Raw genomic sequence first — 17,973 nt, 5'->3', positions numbered from 1 at the left:
ATTTACCTGACTAGAAATTCAGAAATACCACCCCCGCCGAGCCAACCAATAAAATTACAAAAACTGAAAATAGACAACATAATTGCGGTGTCATTAACCACAACTGTGATCCCAATCTGTGCCAGGTTATTTACATATGTCCTAAATTTTTGTTAGATAGAGAGAGAGAGGGAAGATGGAGGGGAGGGTCATTACAATCATATTTTAGGCTTGGTCTGGTGGAGCAGCGACCCATGTTGCTTCAGATTCTACTGGTTCCAACACATACACGCCTCCATCAGTTAGACCAATTGCAAACTGGTTTGGTTTAGAGGGATGCACGGCTATAACAGACTGATGCACATTTGCACTAGAAACAAAGAACAATGAGTCAAACCCTGTGCTCAGATACAAAAGACAAATAAAAAAAGTAGCATTGACAACATATCACACTTTAACACTAACTGTACCTAAGATTACGAGGAACATAAGAAGATGGAAGAATCCGGCATATGATTTTGAGTTTTTCAGCATCGAAAATGCACACAGTGGCATCCTTAAAAGTGGCATATACCAGCTGACTGTCACAGGAGTATGTGGCATATGTGACTGGGGCATCATTCTCATGTGGCAGCAGCCACTAAAAAACAAAACATTTCTAAGTTAGGCCTTTGTTTTTTTTTAACAAGCAGCAGTTAGCAAGGGGCAAGAGAAGTACCTGAACAATAAACTCACGCTTAGTGGCATTAAAAATAACGATGAAGGTCTCGTGCACAACAAGAACATCGACATGAAGTCGATCAAACTGAACTCTTGTAGCTGAGTTTCCAAATTTTGGATTTCCTGAATAAGGCATAGGCATAGCTATTCTCTTCTTCATTTTTTTCCAAGTGTCTTCGTTCCATAGTTGAATCTGTGACAATAATAAACACACTTGTAAAGATATGGCATAAAAAAGATATCTAAAGTGCGCGCACATGTTTAGTCTAATAAAAATGTAGAGTAAACCTCAGCATTGGCATCAGAGGAGACGAGAATATTTAGTACACCTGAGAAGGCTAAGCCAGTAATTTTCTTTGAGTGACCGTTCTCGAGTACCTCCAAAAATTTCTGAAAAGGTACATACACAAATTATCGACCTTTTATACTCACATGGTTAAGAACTATAGATGAAATTAGGAAGGTTGAAGTTGATCTTAGCATACATCATCAGTGATATCATAAATTCGAATCGTAAAATCTTCCATCGCTACGGCAATTCTGTAGTTCTTTTGAGGATGAAATCCAAGGTATGTGGCTGCTGGTGGTGGACTCATCAATGTTTTCAAAGGCTGCATGTTAAACATTACTCAGATATCTTCAATGATAGCATAACAGATAACAAAATTTCACTTATACCATCGATTCTGAAATCAATGGTATATCTTTAGTTTTATTTTGTTTTTGGTACAAATATACCGGCCTACAATGATATTATTATACTGGCACGTTCACTTCGAAACATCAATGGAGTTAATGAGGAAGATTTATTACAAGCACTACCGAACAAAATAAAAACACAAATACCTTGAATGTGCTCGCGTTAAACAATGTGACCTTTCCTCCTGAAGCAGACACAACATGGTCATCTTCTTTGGACAAAGCAAAGCAGTGCACTGCGTCTTCATGATTCCTGCCCTTTACATCATTTGCCATAAGAATTCCCTTAGGTGGTTTCCACAGCTGTGGAGAAACACTTGTTGTAGCCTACATTAATATTTAAAAATCATACTCAACTATGCTCTTCCACTTTACAGAAGCATCATAAGTACAACAAAGCAAAAAGTGCCAAGTTGCCCTTACTTGTCCTCTTGAGTTGGGCTTATTGCCAGGCCATTCCCAAAGTAAATGATAGGCATTTGATGCTAAAGCCAACAATGCAACACCAGAATTTGCATAAACAAGCCCAGAAATCTATACAATAAGATCAAGAAAATACAATAAGCAATATCAATAACAAGTATCAACAAAGCTTAACCATGAACCATGAAACAAATTACAAAATTACAGATATATAACAAAATGATTGGTTTGCATGTTAGTACTGCATATAAGTACCTTGTCATTACCCAAGTTTTCTGTGAGGTTTAACGAGTGACATTGAGCTGGTTGACTGATCTCAGTAATACATTGAGCTGGTTGATTGATCTCAGTAAACTCATCTCCATGTGCACCACTAGGCTGCCCACGGGTGTTGTTCTTGGGGATTAGGCTGGTGTTCTTGCATTCATGGTTATTGCAATTGTTGCTGCCATAGAACAAACATTAGAAATTACAAGGCTTTTCCAAACCAGATACTACTACATAGTGGAGTGTATAGTGGAGAGTCAGTATTAATAATGCATATAAAAATTGAATGGAGCAATTAAATCACCTCTGATTGATAAGACTGACTAACGTGGAGCTCTTCATAGTTGGAAACTCCAATTTGTCACGTAATAGAGGATGTAATTTAATTAACATGTCGAGTTGAGCAAGCATATTTTCTCTTTCCCATTTACAATCCTTATACCCATAAAGAGCCCTATTTTCCCTAATAACAAACAGAAGAAATAAATTATCATAATAATGCTTGCTTCAGCAAAATATTTGCAGGGCTTTTTTAGTCAATAGGGCTACCTGAAATTCTCCACAGTTAGGAGTTCGGTGTCATTACGTAAATCCTCAGCAGAAGAAAACACCTTCAAATCCTTGTTAAGGATTTCAACTGCCTTTGCCCTATCCTCCCTAGCAAAATAGAAACAATAATATAGGGACTTCCTCCATTTAAACATTAACATGTGGCAATTAAAATCACATCATGTAACTACAAAGCTACTACCAAGTTTTCAAAAAAAAAAAAACTACAAATATGCTTCATTCTTATTGTTTGCACTTACTTATCCAACGCCTCCAGGTACTTCTCTTTATTGATAGTATAGAAAATCTTCAAGGAATCTTCAGTTTTATCTTCAATCTTAATAAATCCACGAAGATATTTTTCAACATCATCCCAGTTCCCATTTTGCACTTCCTCCTTGAAGTACTTCATGTTGAAATAATATCCAGATTCCTGCTCAAGTCTTGGAAAGATAAAAAGAAACAAACATCAATTTCAAATAGTCACATGTATGCCAATTTGAAATCAGCTTATGTACAAAATTGAAGTCTTTTACTATATGTAGATATGCATGAAAATGCAAGATCAATTACAAATCACAGAAAATTCTAAAAATCGAAATTCATGTTCCTGTGTGTCATATGAATGTTCTCTACATGCCCATGTAACAGTTTGATCAAATTTGACCCAGAACTGCTATTTTTGAAGGCATGTACAGTGCCAGTATGCATTGCTTTGGTCTTTGCCTATGTTTGGTGCTGGTAGTACAACCATGGATCAACACTGAGTTAAGAGAGACAAGATCATCAAGAATCTGTAAAGATATGCTAATGAATTTAGCACACCTTCACATCATCAGAAAAGTACATTTTTGCATAGGGACCCCTCGACAACTGTATATTTGCATTTCTCAGTTGTTTTAATTAAAACAATGGATTTCTTTATAGTGATCATGAGGTAATCATAGAGCATAGCATTGTATACTAGCCAATTGATTTGGCAGCACTTTGCTTATGTACTCTCACACCTTCACATATGCAAATAGGTCCCCATGAGCTCAGAAACAGAGGCTGTCAAGCCCTTTTAACACTTGATTATACTTTCACATATATTCCTATGTGATTTCCATCAAGAGATGATGTCAAGCTCTTAACCTTGATTGTCCTCACTTAGTCAATTATTCAAAAGGGTCCTTATTATATATACATATACTATAAACTTTATATTATTATTAATCTGTGTCATGTGAAGATCAATTTTCTCATCTCAATTATTCGTAAGACAGCTCTTTGCATCAATTACAAAGAAATCAAAACTGCCATGCTTTATATTATAAATCAGCAACCTAGCTTCATAGTTATGATGAATCCTAAAAAGTAGTGCCTATACATCAGATGTACTACTCTCCAGCAAGAAAATTGGAAACTCTAACATTTGTGCATAGCTAAACTCAGCCTTGGAATTTTCTGCTAAATTCAATGTATTTATTAATATAAAATGGAGAACTCACTTGTGCATCGCCCCCTTAAAATCTTCTTCATCTAGAAATTGTAAAACTTGATAAACAGTTTCTCTCTTCTGGGAAGACATCGTTTCTCGTCTTTTGACTGCTCAAAACCCTGAAAATTAAATTTTCAATAAAAAAACTTGGCCTACACTCCAGCATTTCAATTATGTAGTACAAATGAAGAAACAATTTTATGTAGTAACAAAATTTCCAATACAGGGTTCTATCCACAGTGGAATCGAATCTCGAATGAAGAACACACGAACCAAAATAAAACATACGCAGTAACCTTACCTCAAATTCGCCTCACAAGTCAAAAGTGTGGAGAGTGCTATTCGACTTGCTGATTGAATGTTCTTGGAATTGTTGAAATTCGTCTCACTTTGACTTGTGAGGAGAGTGTTATTTGAATGAAAGAAAGACGATGTCTTGGCTAATTGAATGTTTTTGGAATTGTTGATTCTAGTAGTGTGATAAGTCGTTCAATGTTCTTGGAATTGTTGATTCCAATAGTGTGATAAGTCAAACGACTTATCTACTAACTTGATAAGCCGTTCGAACGGTGGGGTCCATATGACCGAACGGATTCACATGCCTAACTTAAATATTCGTGCAACACGGATCGGACAGTCCAGATTCAATCTGCCTTAAGCGAATATGAATTAATATTTTTGTCAATCATGACATTTCAAAAGCAATTTCATTAAAAAAATATTTATGAAATTACCATACATTTTTAAAATTGCAAATCGGATTGACACTTAGAATGTGAAATTGAAATTGAAATGAAATTATAAATGTAGTGCTAAGGCGTAAGGCCAATCCGTTAATAAATCTTTGTTTCGGTTTATTAGTGTATAATTGGGCCGAAACGTGTTGCTTGACCGAATTTGGGCCCATTAGTGAATTAGCTGCACAATGACTGATTTTGCAATTGACATATTTTTATTGGGCTGCTTAGCTTAGTGGATAAGAAGTATTCCTAACTCATTATGGATAACATTTTCTTATCCACTAACCAAACAAATTAATAAAGACAATTGCATATTTATTCTCAGCTACTATAGTTATTCATCTACCATTGCTGCTGTCCTGGTATTTGGAGAAACTAAGTGCCAATCATTCTTCTACTGGTACCATAGAACAGATGATGAGGCCAACAATATATTATTTTTTGACGTCAATATATTATTCAAAAAATATATTATTTTTTTGACGTCAAAATTTTATCAGCTATAACTTAATTGTACTGGTCATCAGTTTTTATTTTATTCTTTTTTGCATATATATGATTGTGAATAAAATAAACGCAGTCACAATTCATGATATTTACCCACCAACAGAGATGTATTATGTATATGGTTTGTGCGCTGCATGAAGCAAAAACTGCTTTGTTAAAATCTTTACCCAATTATATAAATTTAATTCTCTGTTCTGAAGAATCAGTGGAGAAAGGCAAGGCAATGACTGTATTAATTTATGACAATGAGCATGCATGCTGGTAGACTGATCAATCTCTTTGAATAGAAACATATATAAAAGTGAAAAATTAATGAAGATGCAGTGCATTTTGTTTTCTTCCTTCACAGTTCACATGGCATTATATTGTTTCATGGAAACAGATAAAGCGACTCACACGTTGGTGTTATCTCTCTTTAATTGTTCATACCGTGATTCCAGTGTCAACCCCACTCGACCTTCACATGGGATGTGCACCAATTTTCTCTTCATACCTTCACCTTGCCTAGATTAGTATAATATATAGTATCTTCCAAAAATAAAAATAAAAATAAAAACTACAAAACTTGGAACTGACATCGAAGCCAAATGTACCATTTTCAGGGCCGGCAGGGCAGGATGGGACAAAATTTTGAGTTTACCATAATTTTGTAATTATTTTCAATATTAAATATATTTTATATTTTAATTATTTTTACTAATAAACATATTTTAGAAAAATATTTGAGAGGTAGACACAATTTTATAAATTTTGTAAACTTTTAAGTATAAGTTCACAACTAATTTCTTGAAAATAATAAAAATAAAATAGAAGCATATATATATATATAGAGAGAGAGAGAGAGAGGGGGGTTTGGCTAAGATCAAAGTGGTAGTTTCCGAGCTTTAGTGCTACTAATTCGTTTTTCAATTTTCAAAGTTCAAAACGTTGATCCGAACCGTTCAAGTTGATCTCTATATTAAAATGTGCTTGGAGACCAAATTTTATATTTTTCTGAATTTTTTTACTATTTATTAAGCCACTTTGAAAATCGCTGATCCAACGGTGGCTTGACAAAACAGTAAAATCAGAAGCCGCCGTTGGATCAGCGATTTTCAAAGTGGCTTAATAAATAGTAAAAAAAATCAGAAAAATGTAAAATTTGGTCTCCAAGCACATTTTAATATAGAGATCAACTTGAACGGTTCGGATCGACATTTTGAACTTTGAAAATTGAAAAACGAATTGGTAGCACCAAAGCTCAAGAACTACCACTTTGATCTTAGTCAACCTATATATATATATATATATATAGAGAGAGAGAGAGAGAGAGAGAGAGAGAGAGAGAGAGAGAGTCTACGGTACTATGCATATTACGATTTGTTACCGTGCTACGACTCTATATTCGAGTTTTCAAATCCTAACAGTCGATCCGAACCGTTCATCTTGTTCTCCATATTAATATGTGTTTGGAGACCAAATTTTACATTTTTTGAAAAAAAATTACTATTTTTTTAGATATTTAGAAAAATCACTGTTTTTGGATGGTCCAGAATTTTCAGATCAAGTGATTTTCTAAATATCTAAAAAAATAGTAAAAAAATTTTCAAAAAATGTAAAATTTGGTCTCCAAACACATATTAATATGGAGAACAAGATGAACGGTTCGGATCGACCGTTACGATTTGAAAACTCGAATATAAAGCCGTAGCACGGTAACAACCCGTGATATGCATAGTACCATAGACTCACTCTCTCTCTCTCTCTCTCTCTCTCTCTATATATATATATATATATATATATATATATATATGAGGAGGGTTCCAATGCCTCATTTTTTTCATACCTCATCATACATCATATTTTATATTTTCGTTTTCAAAGTCCAGATTGTCGATCCGAACCGTTCAACAAAATATTTATACTAAAATATGCATGGAGATGAAATTTTATATTTTTTGGAATTTTTTTGCTATTTTTTAAGATATGTACAAAATCACTGTTTTTGAACCGTTCAAAAAACAGTGATTTTCTATCCATCTTAAAAAATAGCAAAAAAATTCCAAACAATATAAAATTTCATCCCTAACCATATTTTAGTGTGGATATCATGTTGAACGGTTCGGATCGACAATTTAGACTTTGAATATGAAGATATAAAATATGATGTATGATGAGGTATAAAAAAAATGAGGCATTGGAACTCTCCTCAATATATATATATATATATATAGGAATATGCTAGCATGCTATGCATAGCATAGAACCCCTCCATGCAACGGCTCGGATTTTGAGTTTTCAAAATCCTAACGGTCGATCCGAACCGTTCATCTTGTTCTCCATATTAATATGTGTTTGGAGACCAAATTTTACATTTTTTGGAATTTTTTTACTATTTTTTTAGATTTATTGAAAATCGCTGTTTTCAGCAAATCTGGACCATAAAAAAACAGCGATTTTCAATAAATCTAAAGAAACAGTAAAAAAATTCCAAAAAATGTAAAATTTGGTCTCCAAACACATATTAATATGGAGAACAAGATGAACGGTTCGGATCGACCGTTAGGATTTTGAAAACTTAAAATCCGAGCCGTTGCATGGAGGGGTTCTATGCTATGCATAGCATGCTAGCATATTCCTATATATATATATATATATATATATATATATATATATGTATAAGACCTATATACATGTCACATTTAGAGCTACGATTCTATATATATAGCTCTCGTCTTCTAGTTCTTAATTATTTATGTTTTTCTTTGTTTTATTTTTGCATTTGTTTCTGTGATATAGCTATCGCTTGATTGTCTTCGATCGACATACATCGTCATCTGGTTTGGACAGTTTGGTTAAAGAATCCATCAATATTCAATAGGCATGTGTGAAACCTAGCTAGCTAATTAATTAATCTCGATCGGTGGTACCATTTGTAAATATGGAGTACGTACTACAATTAAACGATGCTTAATTATATATATATTAAGAGGAGGGTTCAAATGCCTCCATGTTTTTGTGCCTCCATCATGCCTCCATCTCTCTCCATCATTTTCAAAGTTCAAACAGTCGATCCGAACCGCTCAACTTAACCTCCATACTAAAATATGTTTGGAGACCAAATTTTATATTTTTAGGAATTTTTTTACTATTTTTTTAGATAGGTACAAAATCAGTAAATCTGAACCATCTAAAAACAGTATTTTTGTACCTATCCAAAAAAATAGTAAAAAAATTCCTAAAAATATAAAATTTGGTCTCCAAACATATTTTAGTATGGAGGTTAGGTTGAGCGGTTCGGATCGACTGTTTGAACTTTGAAAATGATGGAGAGAGATGGAGGCATGATGGAGGCACAAAAACATGGAGGCATTTGAACCCTCCTCATATATTAATGTAGTTGGGTGTATAGGTTCTCTGTGGGAAATGAATTACTGTATTTCATTAAAGGATCCGAATATTATTGAAATCATACGAGGGTCTGTTTTATGAAATATTTGGTTGGATAGAAACAAGATTATTTTTAAAGAAGACAATTTACAAGATGTGTATGTCATGGGTTCAAAAATCTTAACTATGACTAGATTTTGGACTTTAAATAAAAAAACTGATCTTATATGTCATTTGAATATGATTTTACCTTGTGATTTGAAGGACCTGATAGGATGTACAGTGGTCACTTCCATGGGAGCTACACAGGTTTCAACTCCTATGCTTGGAGTAGAAATCAATTCAAGTGATGACGAATGATCCTCAACTAGTGCAGGAGATAGTGGCATCAACTTATCAATAGCAGTTACCTAATTTTTTGGGGTCTTTTATGCTAAAGTTCTATTTTGTGGAGTTATATACTTGTCTGTTAGGTTTTATGGTTGATGAACTGTTTTGAGTTTTCTTAGCTTGCAGGATCTCTTATGCATATGTTGGGTTTTATGGTTGATAAACTGTTTGAAGTTTTCTTAGCTTGCAGGGTATCTTATGCATATGTTGGGTTTATATGGTTGATGAACTGTTTTGAGTTTTCTTAGCTTGCAGGGTCTCTTATGCATATGTTGGCTTGTTGGTGATACGATAGTTCTTTAGAGGCTGTTTTGCTTATTTCTTTAGGTATATGTGTGATATGCAGGTTGTAATAGGTTTATATATGTTCTGTTATTGTGGTATACTTTGTTTGTTGTATTGTACTTTGTACCACTGGTACCAGTCATTATTGTGGTATACTTTGTTTGTTGTATTGTACTTTGTACCACTGGTACCAGTCATTTCTAATTGCAGCTTAGATCAGATTTGTCGACCTCCATGACTGGGACTGGGAGGTGCACCCTTCAATTCAAATCGACGGTCCGGATCAGTCCACATTGCCACCTGGCGCAAAAGTAATCTGTTTGAGATTACGGTGCCTTGATTTTGCATCCCTCCTCTAGTCTAGATATATATTGACAAAATTATCCGCATTAATTCCATCAATATTCAATGGGCCGGGAAGAACCGATCGAAGAAGTGATTTTATCATTTTATTAAACGAAATTAATTATGAAATTAAGTGCCCGTGATCGAATGTGGGGCACTATTGACAAAAGGTCTCAACACCTTTTAAATCGAGATCAGATCAGGTCCATATGAGCAACACTACACCACGCCTCAATCTCTTTTATACAGATTGTGATTGACTGCTTCTGCCTTCCTCCATGGGCAGATCCCCTGTAACTGTTACTCATGTAGCTATCCGTACTGCACTGATGAAATTTAAATCCATACTAGAATAGAATACTATAATTATCAAAATCCCAAGTAGCTAATATTAAGTTATTAACAAGGCAACATAGCATACTACAAACATCAAATCCTGAAGAGAACCAAATCCTAACCGACCATTCATTTCTTGCCCAAAGATTAAAATCCAAAAGAGCAAAAACAGGTCCAGTCCAGTAAGCCCACGGCCAACCAAACAAAATAAATATAATATAGGGAACCATTTTTCCCTATATAAACATCCTTCCAAAACCCCAAATTATCACACTTGTCTGTCTGTCTATATATCTTCCCAAGCAAAGCCACCAATTCCCCTGTTCCTCCATTTCCCAATTACCATGGATTGGTACTCTTGGCTCTCAAAATCAAATCTAGATCCAGCACTAGTCTTTGAATACTCCCTCATTTTCACCCATAACGAGCTCGAAACCGGCGACATCAAGCACTTCAATCATGAATTCCTGAAAAGCATGGGCATTGCCATTGCCAAGCATAGACTAGAGATCCTCAAGCTAGCAAAGAGGGATAAAATCATCTCACTGCTTCCCATAGTCAATCTTTTTACTTCTCTATGCAAGACCAAGAAACGCTTAACAAATTACGTGCATTGCATGGGCCAAAAAGACAGCGCGGCAATAGTGGTCATACCGAGACCTTGTTACGAAAGCAAACGGTGGCGCGCAGCCGCAATGCTGAAGAGGAACAAGAGAATCGGTCTATTCGAGACCAATCGGTCAATGATTAAGCTCGGAGCGACAGGTGGCACGACCCCATTGGTGGAGGAGCATAATGATAAGCCAGGGGTAGAAGAGGAAATGACGTGGGTCACTATGTTTCAAGGATTAAAACCCACTTAAGCTATCTATGGTGAATGATGATGTTTTCTAGAGAAAATAGAAAGGGAACTGTCTACACGGCTACATTAGTGGCCTAGTGGGTATCTTTTACCTTTTTTTTCTTCTATATTCGGAATGCATTTTGATAATTAAGAAATTGGAACCAGAAGGATCCTCATTTGAGCTGATTAGATGTGGATCTTCTTATGTAGTTCCTATGCAGTATCAATTATTAGACAGACCAGTCACCAGACGAGTGTGGTATCAATTATTAGGCAGTATCAGTATAGATGTGCGCTAACAAAATTTTGACTGTTTGTTGCACAAAATGTTGATGTAGACTTGTGTTATGAAAGAAAAAAAAAAGAAAAAAAAAGAGGTTTTGTTTGGTGCATGCACGTGATTGGGTTGCTTTGTTTTGTTTGTTAACAGGCATCATTGAAACAGTAGGTTGGAAGGGTTGGTATGAAACTATGAATTAATAATGTAAAAGGTCCTTTTTTGTTGATTGGCCTTAATAAGGACAATGTTAGTTTGTTGCGTTATCTAATTATGAGATATTAGTTGTGCTTAAATTTTGATGATTTGAGATAATACAAGAATTTGTGTACTCGAGCAAATCGTCCTTTTAGATTATTTTCGTATTCTATATTTCTAAGGAGAAACCAATACAAAGCAACTGTAGCATTTGAGTTCAAGCCAGGCGGACACATGGACGGAACTAAGCACGAGTGAAAGCCTGAAAGGGAGCTAAGTCACATCTATAATCTATGAATTGAATTGAATTGAATTTTTTTTATTATTTGATTTAAATTTTATAAAAATTAATTACTATTAGTTCTTCTCGTAAAATAAAATTACACAACATATATTCATCTAACTACCCTTCTTTCATTCTTTTAGTTCTGCTTCTGTTGGACAAACTTATAATCATCTTATATATGTTGGATTGATACAAATTTCAAATTATTTGAGTTCACATGATCAGATTGAGTTTCGAAATATACCAATTTATTTGAATCACTTAAAGAATCAGCTTTTAATTAATCTAGTGGTAAAAGACAACAATTTATTTTGTGTAAAAGATTGCAGATTTAAAATTCAATTGAAAATTTTCTAATGAATATTAGAAAAGGTGTTGAGTAGTTTTGAGATATTTTGGATTTCGGAAGACGAAAGAATCAATGTCAGGAGGAATCTGATTGAAATTAGTTTGACAAAAAATTATCATCCGATTTGGTCAGACTTTGCTACATCCGATTGAAACGGTCGTCGGAAGTAAACTTTTGGAGACTAAAACAGAAATAACTTTTTGAAACGCAAGAGAGTATTCAATGTTGAGAGGAGACTATAGTTCTGTGCATATCGCAAATTGGTATGTACTGTTTAAATCTGTATATCATATCATATTTTAGATTTTTTTTACAATCTTTTTGCTTTCTTTTTAGATAAGTAGAAAGAATTGTAGACCATTCTAAAAAATTTATAAAAATGTGAAATTTAGTATGCACAAGTACATTTTCATATGGAGATCACGTTAAATAGTTCACATCGACTATCTAAACTTTAAAATCAAGATATTGATCTATAATACATGGTATCATAGCCTCACCCTCAGTCCAATGTTGATGTTATTATTTAGTGGCAAACATTTTTATTTAGAAACTGATAATTGGGATGTATTATTAAGAACATGAAGATAAGTGTGAGTGTGTCACCTCCATAATTAAGCAATGTGAACGTAAATGCCCCAACCGCCCCGGCACAAATCCGAGCACACACGGAGACGGAGTTAATAATATACTCCATAAAGCAGGCCACATGATTATAATTACTTCACTTTATTACTCACTTTCAGAAAATACTAAATCACATCTTAATTGCCCCCAAAGTTGGCCAAAGAAGTGGAAACCTGTTGCAACCATTACTTTTTTTATTATTTAACTCCAATTAAGTTGCCAAAGAACCAGCATTTGCTCTATCTAATGTCAAAAAACAACAAACTTGGGCTCAACTATTCTATGCGTCAGTTCAGTTGACACACACAATCAGTAGTTCAGTACCAACTGCTCACGGATAAAGAAACTTAATTATGACTAATGCAAAAAAAGAAAGCTTAATTATGAGTTATGCAGCAGTGCTTTAACCAAAATGTTTCACCCTTTTATTGCAATGTTTGGTGAGACAGCATAATTACATGAAAATGAAATGAAAAATTCAAAGAAAAATAGTAGCTCATATGTCCCACAAAAGTATCAGAACTAGGACCTAAGGCATCAAGTGCCCAATACCCAAACCCAAGGGCACTGTCATAGTCAAAGTTGTTGCATTAAAAAGCAATTAGTAGCATTAAAAAGCAATTAAATAGGGATGGAGAAAGGAAAATAACTATTTCAAACACTGTACCAAAATTTAAACTTCTAGATCTCACAGAAGATAAAATCTAAATTAAGGGTTTTGTACTGAACCAGCTGGTTCTTGCAGCAACAGTACCAACATATAAGCTTTTTCTTTTCTTTGTTTTTTTTTTTTTTTTTAGAAAAATATAAGCTGAAATCATAAATAGAAAAATAATTATAGGTCAGCAGGAGTCTTCTAAAAACCACAAAAGGCAATAACAATACCTAATACTAACCCCACTATCCTGTTCTTTCCTGGAATAACAAGTAATATGACAGGCAAATAAACAAACATACCTATTATATATTTAAACCAAAGCTGCCTCCCCAAAATTAAAAGCTGAAAAGTGCAGATTCAGAACTCCCAAATCATAACCCACATGGCAGACATCCCAACTCCCAGCAATAATAATTTGAAAAAGGTAAATCTGAAAGATAAGTTTTCTTATTATAGTCAAGATCTACAATTTCTGCTTCCTTAAAAGTTACCTTTGTTGTTGAGTGCTGTTGTCCATCAGTCCATGGCCTTTGAAACGTTCTTTAGCAAATTACAGCCAATGTCTCATTAGCTCACCGATATCCAACATTTTTGTGATAAACACAACAGTAATTATGACGCTATTGATGAAAAAATAATAATAATAGTATCCATGGAATCTCAATATATTAGCCACCTAAATACTACAAGATACCCAAAAATAACTCATAGTTCTGTTTATCCTCAACACAAAAAAATTTAAAACTCATGTCTTTTTAACCTCAACACAAAACCTTAAAACTCATGTCTGTTTATCCTCAATACACACAACCTCATTCTAAGATTATAAAACTTGAGAAAGACACGTAACCAGATGTCTTCCTTATAATAGATACATGTATACATGTAGAATACTCCCATTAAGAAATCAATGAAGTGAACTTTGAGACATCCTAAAGGAGCCACCAGCATAAAGCATCTGGTACACAGGCTTAATCCGCACTGTTAAGACCACACTCAAAACCGTACCAAGCGCACAAAGGCCAGCCAATACAAAAAATGTTATTCTAAAACAATTTGGTCCCAAACAAGTACCACTTGACCCATCGATGCTTTGCTTCGCTGCTTCTGCATCATACACATAACCTGCTAGAATGCTAGAAAACAGAAAAGCACCTAGTGGGTTGCCTAAAGACATGAAATTGAATATTTTGCCAAAGTGCTTTAAGCCGAAAAGCTCTGATGCAGTAGGAATCATCACTGAGAACTGGGTCCCAAAACAGACGCCCAATAAGGCCACCGACGCGTAGAGTGTCGCGTTAAAGCCTGATGCAAATAGGAGGTAGGTTATCACCATTATAATTTGAGTTACTGTCATTAATACTGGTCGAGGAAGCATCCTTGTCCTGAAAAAGAGTAATTGAGAATGATGAGCTGCTTATTCAGAACACAATTTAGTTCAGAGCAAAGAAAGATATAATTGTACCAACACTACACCAGTCACCGGTACAACACTACACTTGATCCATCCACTCTGGTGACCTTTCGTTTGAATTTGTCAAATGGCCAGTATGTTTTCACTTTGCACAGACAATATCATAGTAGTTAATAATTTATCATCGCTATTATGGAACTGATACCATTCATGTCAGGTCCAGAACCGTTAAGTGCTGCAAGATGTAACAGTACAATAGCAAGATGCAGGCCCTTTTTTGACTCTATGTAACTTCTTCTTGGCTTACTTGACACTTCATTTAACATTAGATTATTGGAGTATTAACTGACATAAGTTTTTAAAAATAAAATAAATCAAAGAAAATTATGCTTCCTAATTAAAGAATGATATATGTATAAGACTTACCTGACTAGATATTCAGAAATACCACCTCCGCCGAGCCGACCAATAAAATTACAAAAACTAAAAACAGACAACATAATTGTGGTGTCATTAACCCCAACTGCGATCCCAATCTGTGCCAGGTTATTTAAAACAGTGACGCCTGATCCCACCCCCAGGAAGTACACCACAAATAGCAACCAGAAATCAGCTTTTACCAATGCCTGTCTAAAATTGAAATCCTCCCCTCTGCGTGGCCTCCTTTTCTTTTTATTTAACTGGACACCTCCCTCTCCTTCAGCCAGCAAGATATCCACATCCACTGATTCATCATCCAACTCAGGATTTGTAATATTTGTCTCCAATTCGGTTGGTACCAAAAGTGTCTCTTCTTGACTCTTTAAATCATCATTAGATCTCTTCTTATTAACAGGATATAATGTCATCTTAATTGGTATTGCAAAAGGAGCTAATATTAATAAAACCACGAAGACGGATAAAAGGTATGTGATTGATTTACTTAAACCAAGCACATGATCTAATACAGTTGAGGTCAAGAGATATAAGCCAAGGAGTACGCTCATTATCTGTACAAAAATAAAGTGGCCTCTCTCTAACGAGTCATCTTCTAGCGAAGGGGTGCAAGGTCTGACAAAGTACATCACTAAAATGCATATTGCAGGGATCCCAATTGTCAGAAAGAAGAGGAGCTTGGTGGATGAGTCATGGAGCACTCCAGTGTAGATTTCTGTGAATACTGCTGCACTCAGGCCGATGTAACCTTTTAAAATGCCAGCCACAGTCCCACGGCTCAGTGGGAAGTTGCGCATATTAGTTACTAAAGCAGCTGTGCCAAGCCACGCGCTACTGTTTGTGGCAACACATAGTGCAAACCATACCTGAAATTACCAGGTTTGTATAAGTTCATGTTACATACTGCATGCATGGTCTGTTGAATTCCTAAATTTAGCTTATATAACAGATTACAATGTTAGAATTATATTTTTTGGCCCTGTCAATTTAACACCTAAAAGGAAAATATGCTAATAGAGGAAAAGACAATTGCAAATTTCCTTTGATGTTGACACATGGAATGAACTTCTAAAAAATCAACCTCCAAGCTCACAATCTCACTACTTGGAGGACGGAGATGTAAACCGTTAAACATTTATAATATCGATCCCATTTCCAAAATTTAAAGAGCAAAGAGTAAAATATTGTAAAATAAAATATTATTTTGCAAAAAATTTAACAAGATTTGTCTCAGCCATATCATCCCCCACACATTACCCTTTTGTTTACCAAAAATGATAAATACACTGAAGCATACAATCTACACTTAAAAGGAAAAAAGAAAAACAAAGAAAAAGGGATGATCTCGCTTAGACAAATTTTGTTTGCAAAACCCTTCTCTTCTTTGGCCCTGTCAATTTAAATATGGTAAGAGAGGAACCATTGCGAATTTCCTTGGATGTTGACACGTGGAATATCAGGGGCAGACCCAGGGGGACCTGCCCCTGGATTTTGTGTTTTAGTGGTGATCTATCAGTACTGATCGACTTTGCCTCCTCTGAAAATGTTGAGTTTTAGTGGTGATCTATCAGTACTAATCGACTTTGCCTCCTCTGAAAATTTTGAGTTTTAGTGGTGATCTATCAGTACGAAAATCCTGGATCCACCCCTGTGGAATATACTTGTAACAAATCAACCTCCAAGCTCACAAACTCACTATTAGGAGAACGGAAGTCATAAACCGTTGACAATTTACAATATAAATCCCATTTCCTAAATTTAAAGAGCGAAAATATTGTTAAAAAAAAATTGTCTAAACGAGATCATCCCCACACATTACCTCGTTTCCATTAACAAAAATGGTAAACACACTGAAGCATACAATCTACATTTAAAAAAAAAAAAAAAAGAGAAAATTAAAGAAACAGCGGTACTAACCAGCCAATAGGGCATGGCCGGGACGACCTGGCTAACGGCGAGCAAGACGACTCCGAATCCGACGAGTGAACAAGCGGCACCAATGAGCAAGCTAATCCACGGAGCAAGGCGGTTGCAGAGCACGCCGGGGAGTAACCCGAAGTTCTCTCCGAAATCGTTAGCCACTCCGAGGAGAGTGAGCTGCTGCTGGTTCAGTCCCAGAGCTGTCTTGAGCGCGTGCGAGTAGAGTGGGAACGTATAGGCGCATCCGGCAGCTATCTCCACCCAGACCGCCGCGCCGAGGCCCACCCACGGCGGCCTGCTACCTTCCTTTACTCGGATCATGTTCGGTACTTTTGGTTTGAGATTTGTTACGGTACGAGGTGAGGTGGGGTTTTGCGATTTGTTGTTTGTTTGGTTTTAACTTTTGAGTGATTTTTGTTGTTTGAAAGGGGCCTCTTGGCAACCCAAGAAATGGAAATGGAGCAAGAGATTCAGACTAGTTGTTTTCATCTTTTGTTTTAAAGAAGACGTGCGAATGTGCGACTTAATTAATGCGAATCTCTTTTTCAAATATAAAACACAGCATTTGTCGGTACTGCAAAATGTCCCGACTTATTTTCCACTACCCAAATTTCAAATTTCTATGACGCAACTCACCAATACGGCAATACTTTCTCAAAATCAAACAACAATCCATTTAATGTTGGGATTCAGGGGTTAGAAGTGGAATTCATACTCGTATTCATTCAGAATTTATCTTATTCATATTTTATTCACATTCATTACAAATTTGCTTTATTTTACTCTATTTATATCCATTAAAATTAGCATATAACAAAACATAATACAAAATATAATAGTTTTATTATTGTTATAAATAAATCATCAAAATTTTAT

General features: G+C 35.2%; 3 protein-coding genes across 3 annotated transcripts; 1 reads left to right on the top strand and 2 right to left on the bottom strand.

The window, feature by feature from the left end:
* Positions 1-204: 204 nt before the first annotated feature.
* On the bottom strand, positions 205-4,207 carry LOC144553279 (protein TPR3-like). Its single transcript, XM_078301375.1, has 12 exons — positions 4,128-4,207; positions 2,898-3,080; positions 2,638-2,745; positions 2,393-2,551; positions 2,077-2,266; positions 1,822-1,932; positions 1,546-1,725; positions 1,185-1,310; positions 988-1,089; positions 698-892; positions 450-619; positions 205-349 (listed from the first exon to the last, which is right to left on the bottom strand). Exons 1-12 carry the CDS (start codon positions 4,205-4,207, stop codon positions 205-207), a joined length of 1,749 nt encoding a protein of 582 aa, XP_078157501.1.
* Positions 4,208-10,433: 6,226 nt separating this feature from the next.
* Positions 10,434-10,952, top strand: LOC144553278 (Sterile alpha motif (SAM) domain-containing protein). Its single transcript, XM_078301374.1, has one exon. The coding sequence runs from the start codon at positions 10,434-10,436 to the stop codon at positions 10,950-10,952; it is 519 nt and encodes a 172-aa protein (XP_078157500.1).
* Positions 10,953-14,068: 3,116 nt separating this feature from the next.
* On the bottom strand, positions 14,069-17,592 carry LOC144553576 (protein NUCLEAR FUSION DEFECTIVE 4-like). The gene is made up of 3 exons (XM_078301800.1): positions 17,095-17,592; positions 15,169-16,043; positions 14,069-14,713 (listed from the first exon to the last, which is right to left on the bottom strand). Exons 1-3 carry the CDS (start codon positions 17,416-17,418, stop codon positions 14,236-14,238), a joined length of 1,677 nt encoding a protein of 558 aa, XP_078157926.1. The 5' UTR covers positions 17,419-17,592; the 3' UTR covers positions 14,069-14,235.
* Between the last annotated feature and the right edge of the window lie 381 nt (positions 17,593-17,973).

This window comes from Carex rostrata, chromosome 4 (assembly GCF_964058835.1).
Source record: "Carex rostrata chromosome 4, lpCarRost1.2, whole genome shotgun sequence".
Lineage (NCBI taxonomy): Eukaryota > Viridiplantae > Streptophyta > Magnoliopsida > Poales > Cyperaceae > Carex > Carex rostrata.
The sequence above is the reverse complement of the archived record's forward strand: the minus strand, read 5'-3'. Positions and strand labels throughout refer to the sequence as shown.

Excerpts from the sequence above, each read along its gene's own strand:
- LOC144553278 (XM_078301374.1), top strand. The coding sequence starts at position 10,434 with ATGGATTGGTACTCTTGGCTCTCAAAATCAAATCTAGATCCAGCACTA.
- LOC144553576 (XM_078301800.1), bottom strand. The coding sequence starts at position 17,418 with ATGATCCGAGTAAAGGAAGGTAGCAGGCCGCCGTGGGTGGGCCTCGGC. Across the intron at positions 16,044-17,094 it reads CGGCCATGCCCTATTGGCTG|GTATGGTTTGCACTATGTGT; the intron begins GTTAGTACCGCT and ends TGGTAATTTCAG. Across the intron at positions 14,714-15,168 it reads ATTTCTGAATATCTAGTCAG|GACAAGGATGCTTCCTCGAC; the intron begins GTAAGTCTTATA and ends ACTCTTTTTCAG.
- LOC144553279 (XM_078301375.1), bottom strand. The coding sequence starts at position 4,207 with ATGTCTTCCCAGAAGAGAGAAACTGTTTATCAAGTTTTACAATTTCTA. Across the intron at positions 2,552-2,637 it reads CTAACTGTGGAGAATTTCAG|GGAAAATAGGGCTCTTTATG; the intron begins GTAGCCCTATTG and ends GTTTGTTATTAG. Across the intron at positions 2,267-2,392 it reads GTCAGTCTTATCAATCAGAG|CAACAATTGCAATAACCATG; the intron begins GTGATTTAATTG and ends GTTCTATGGCAG.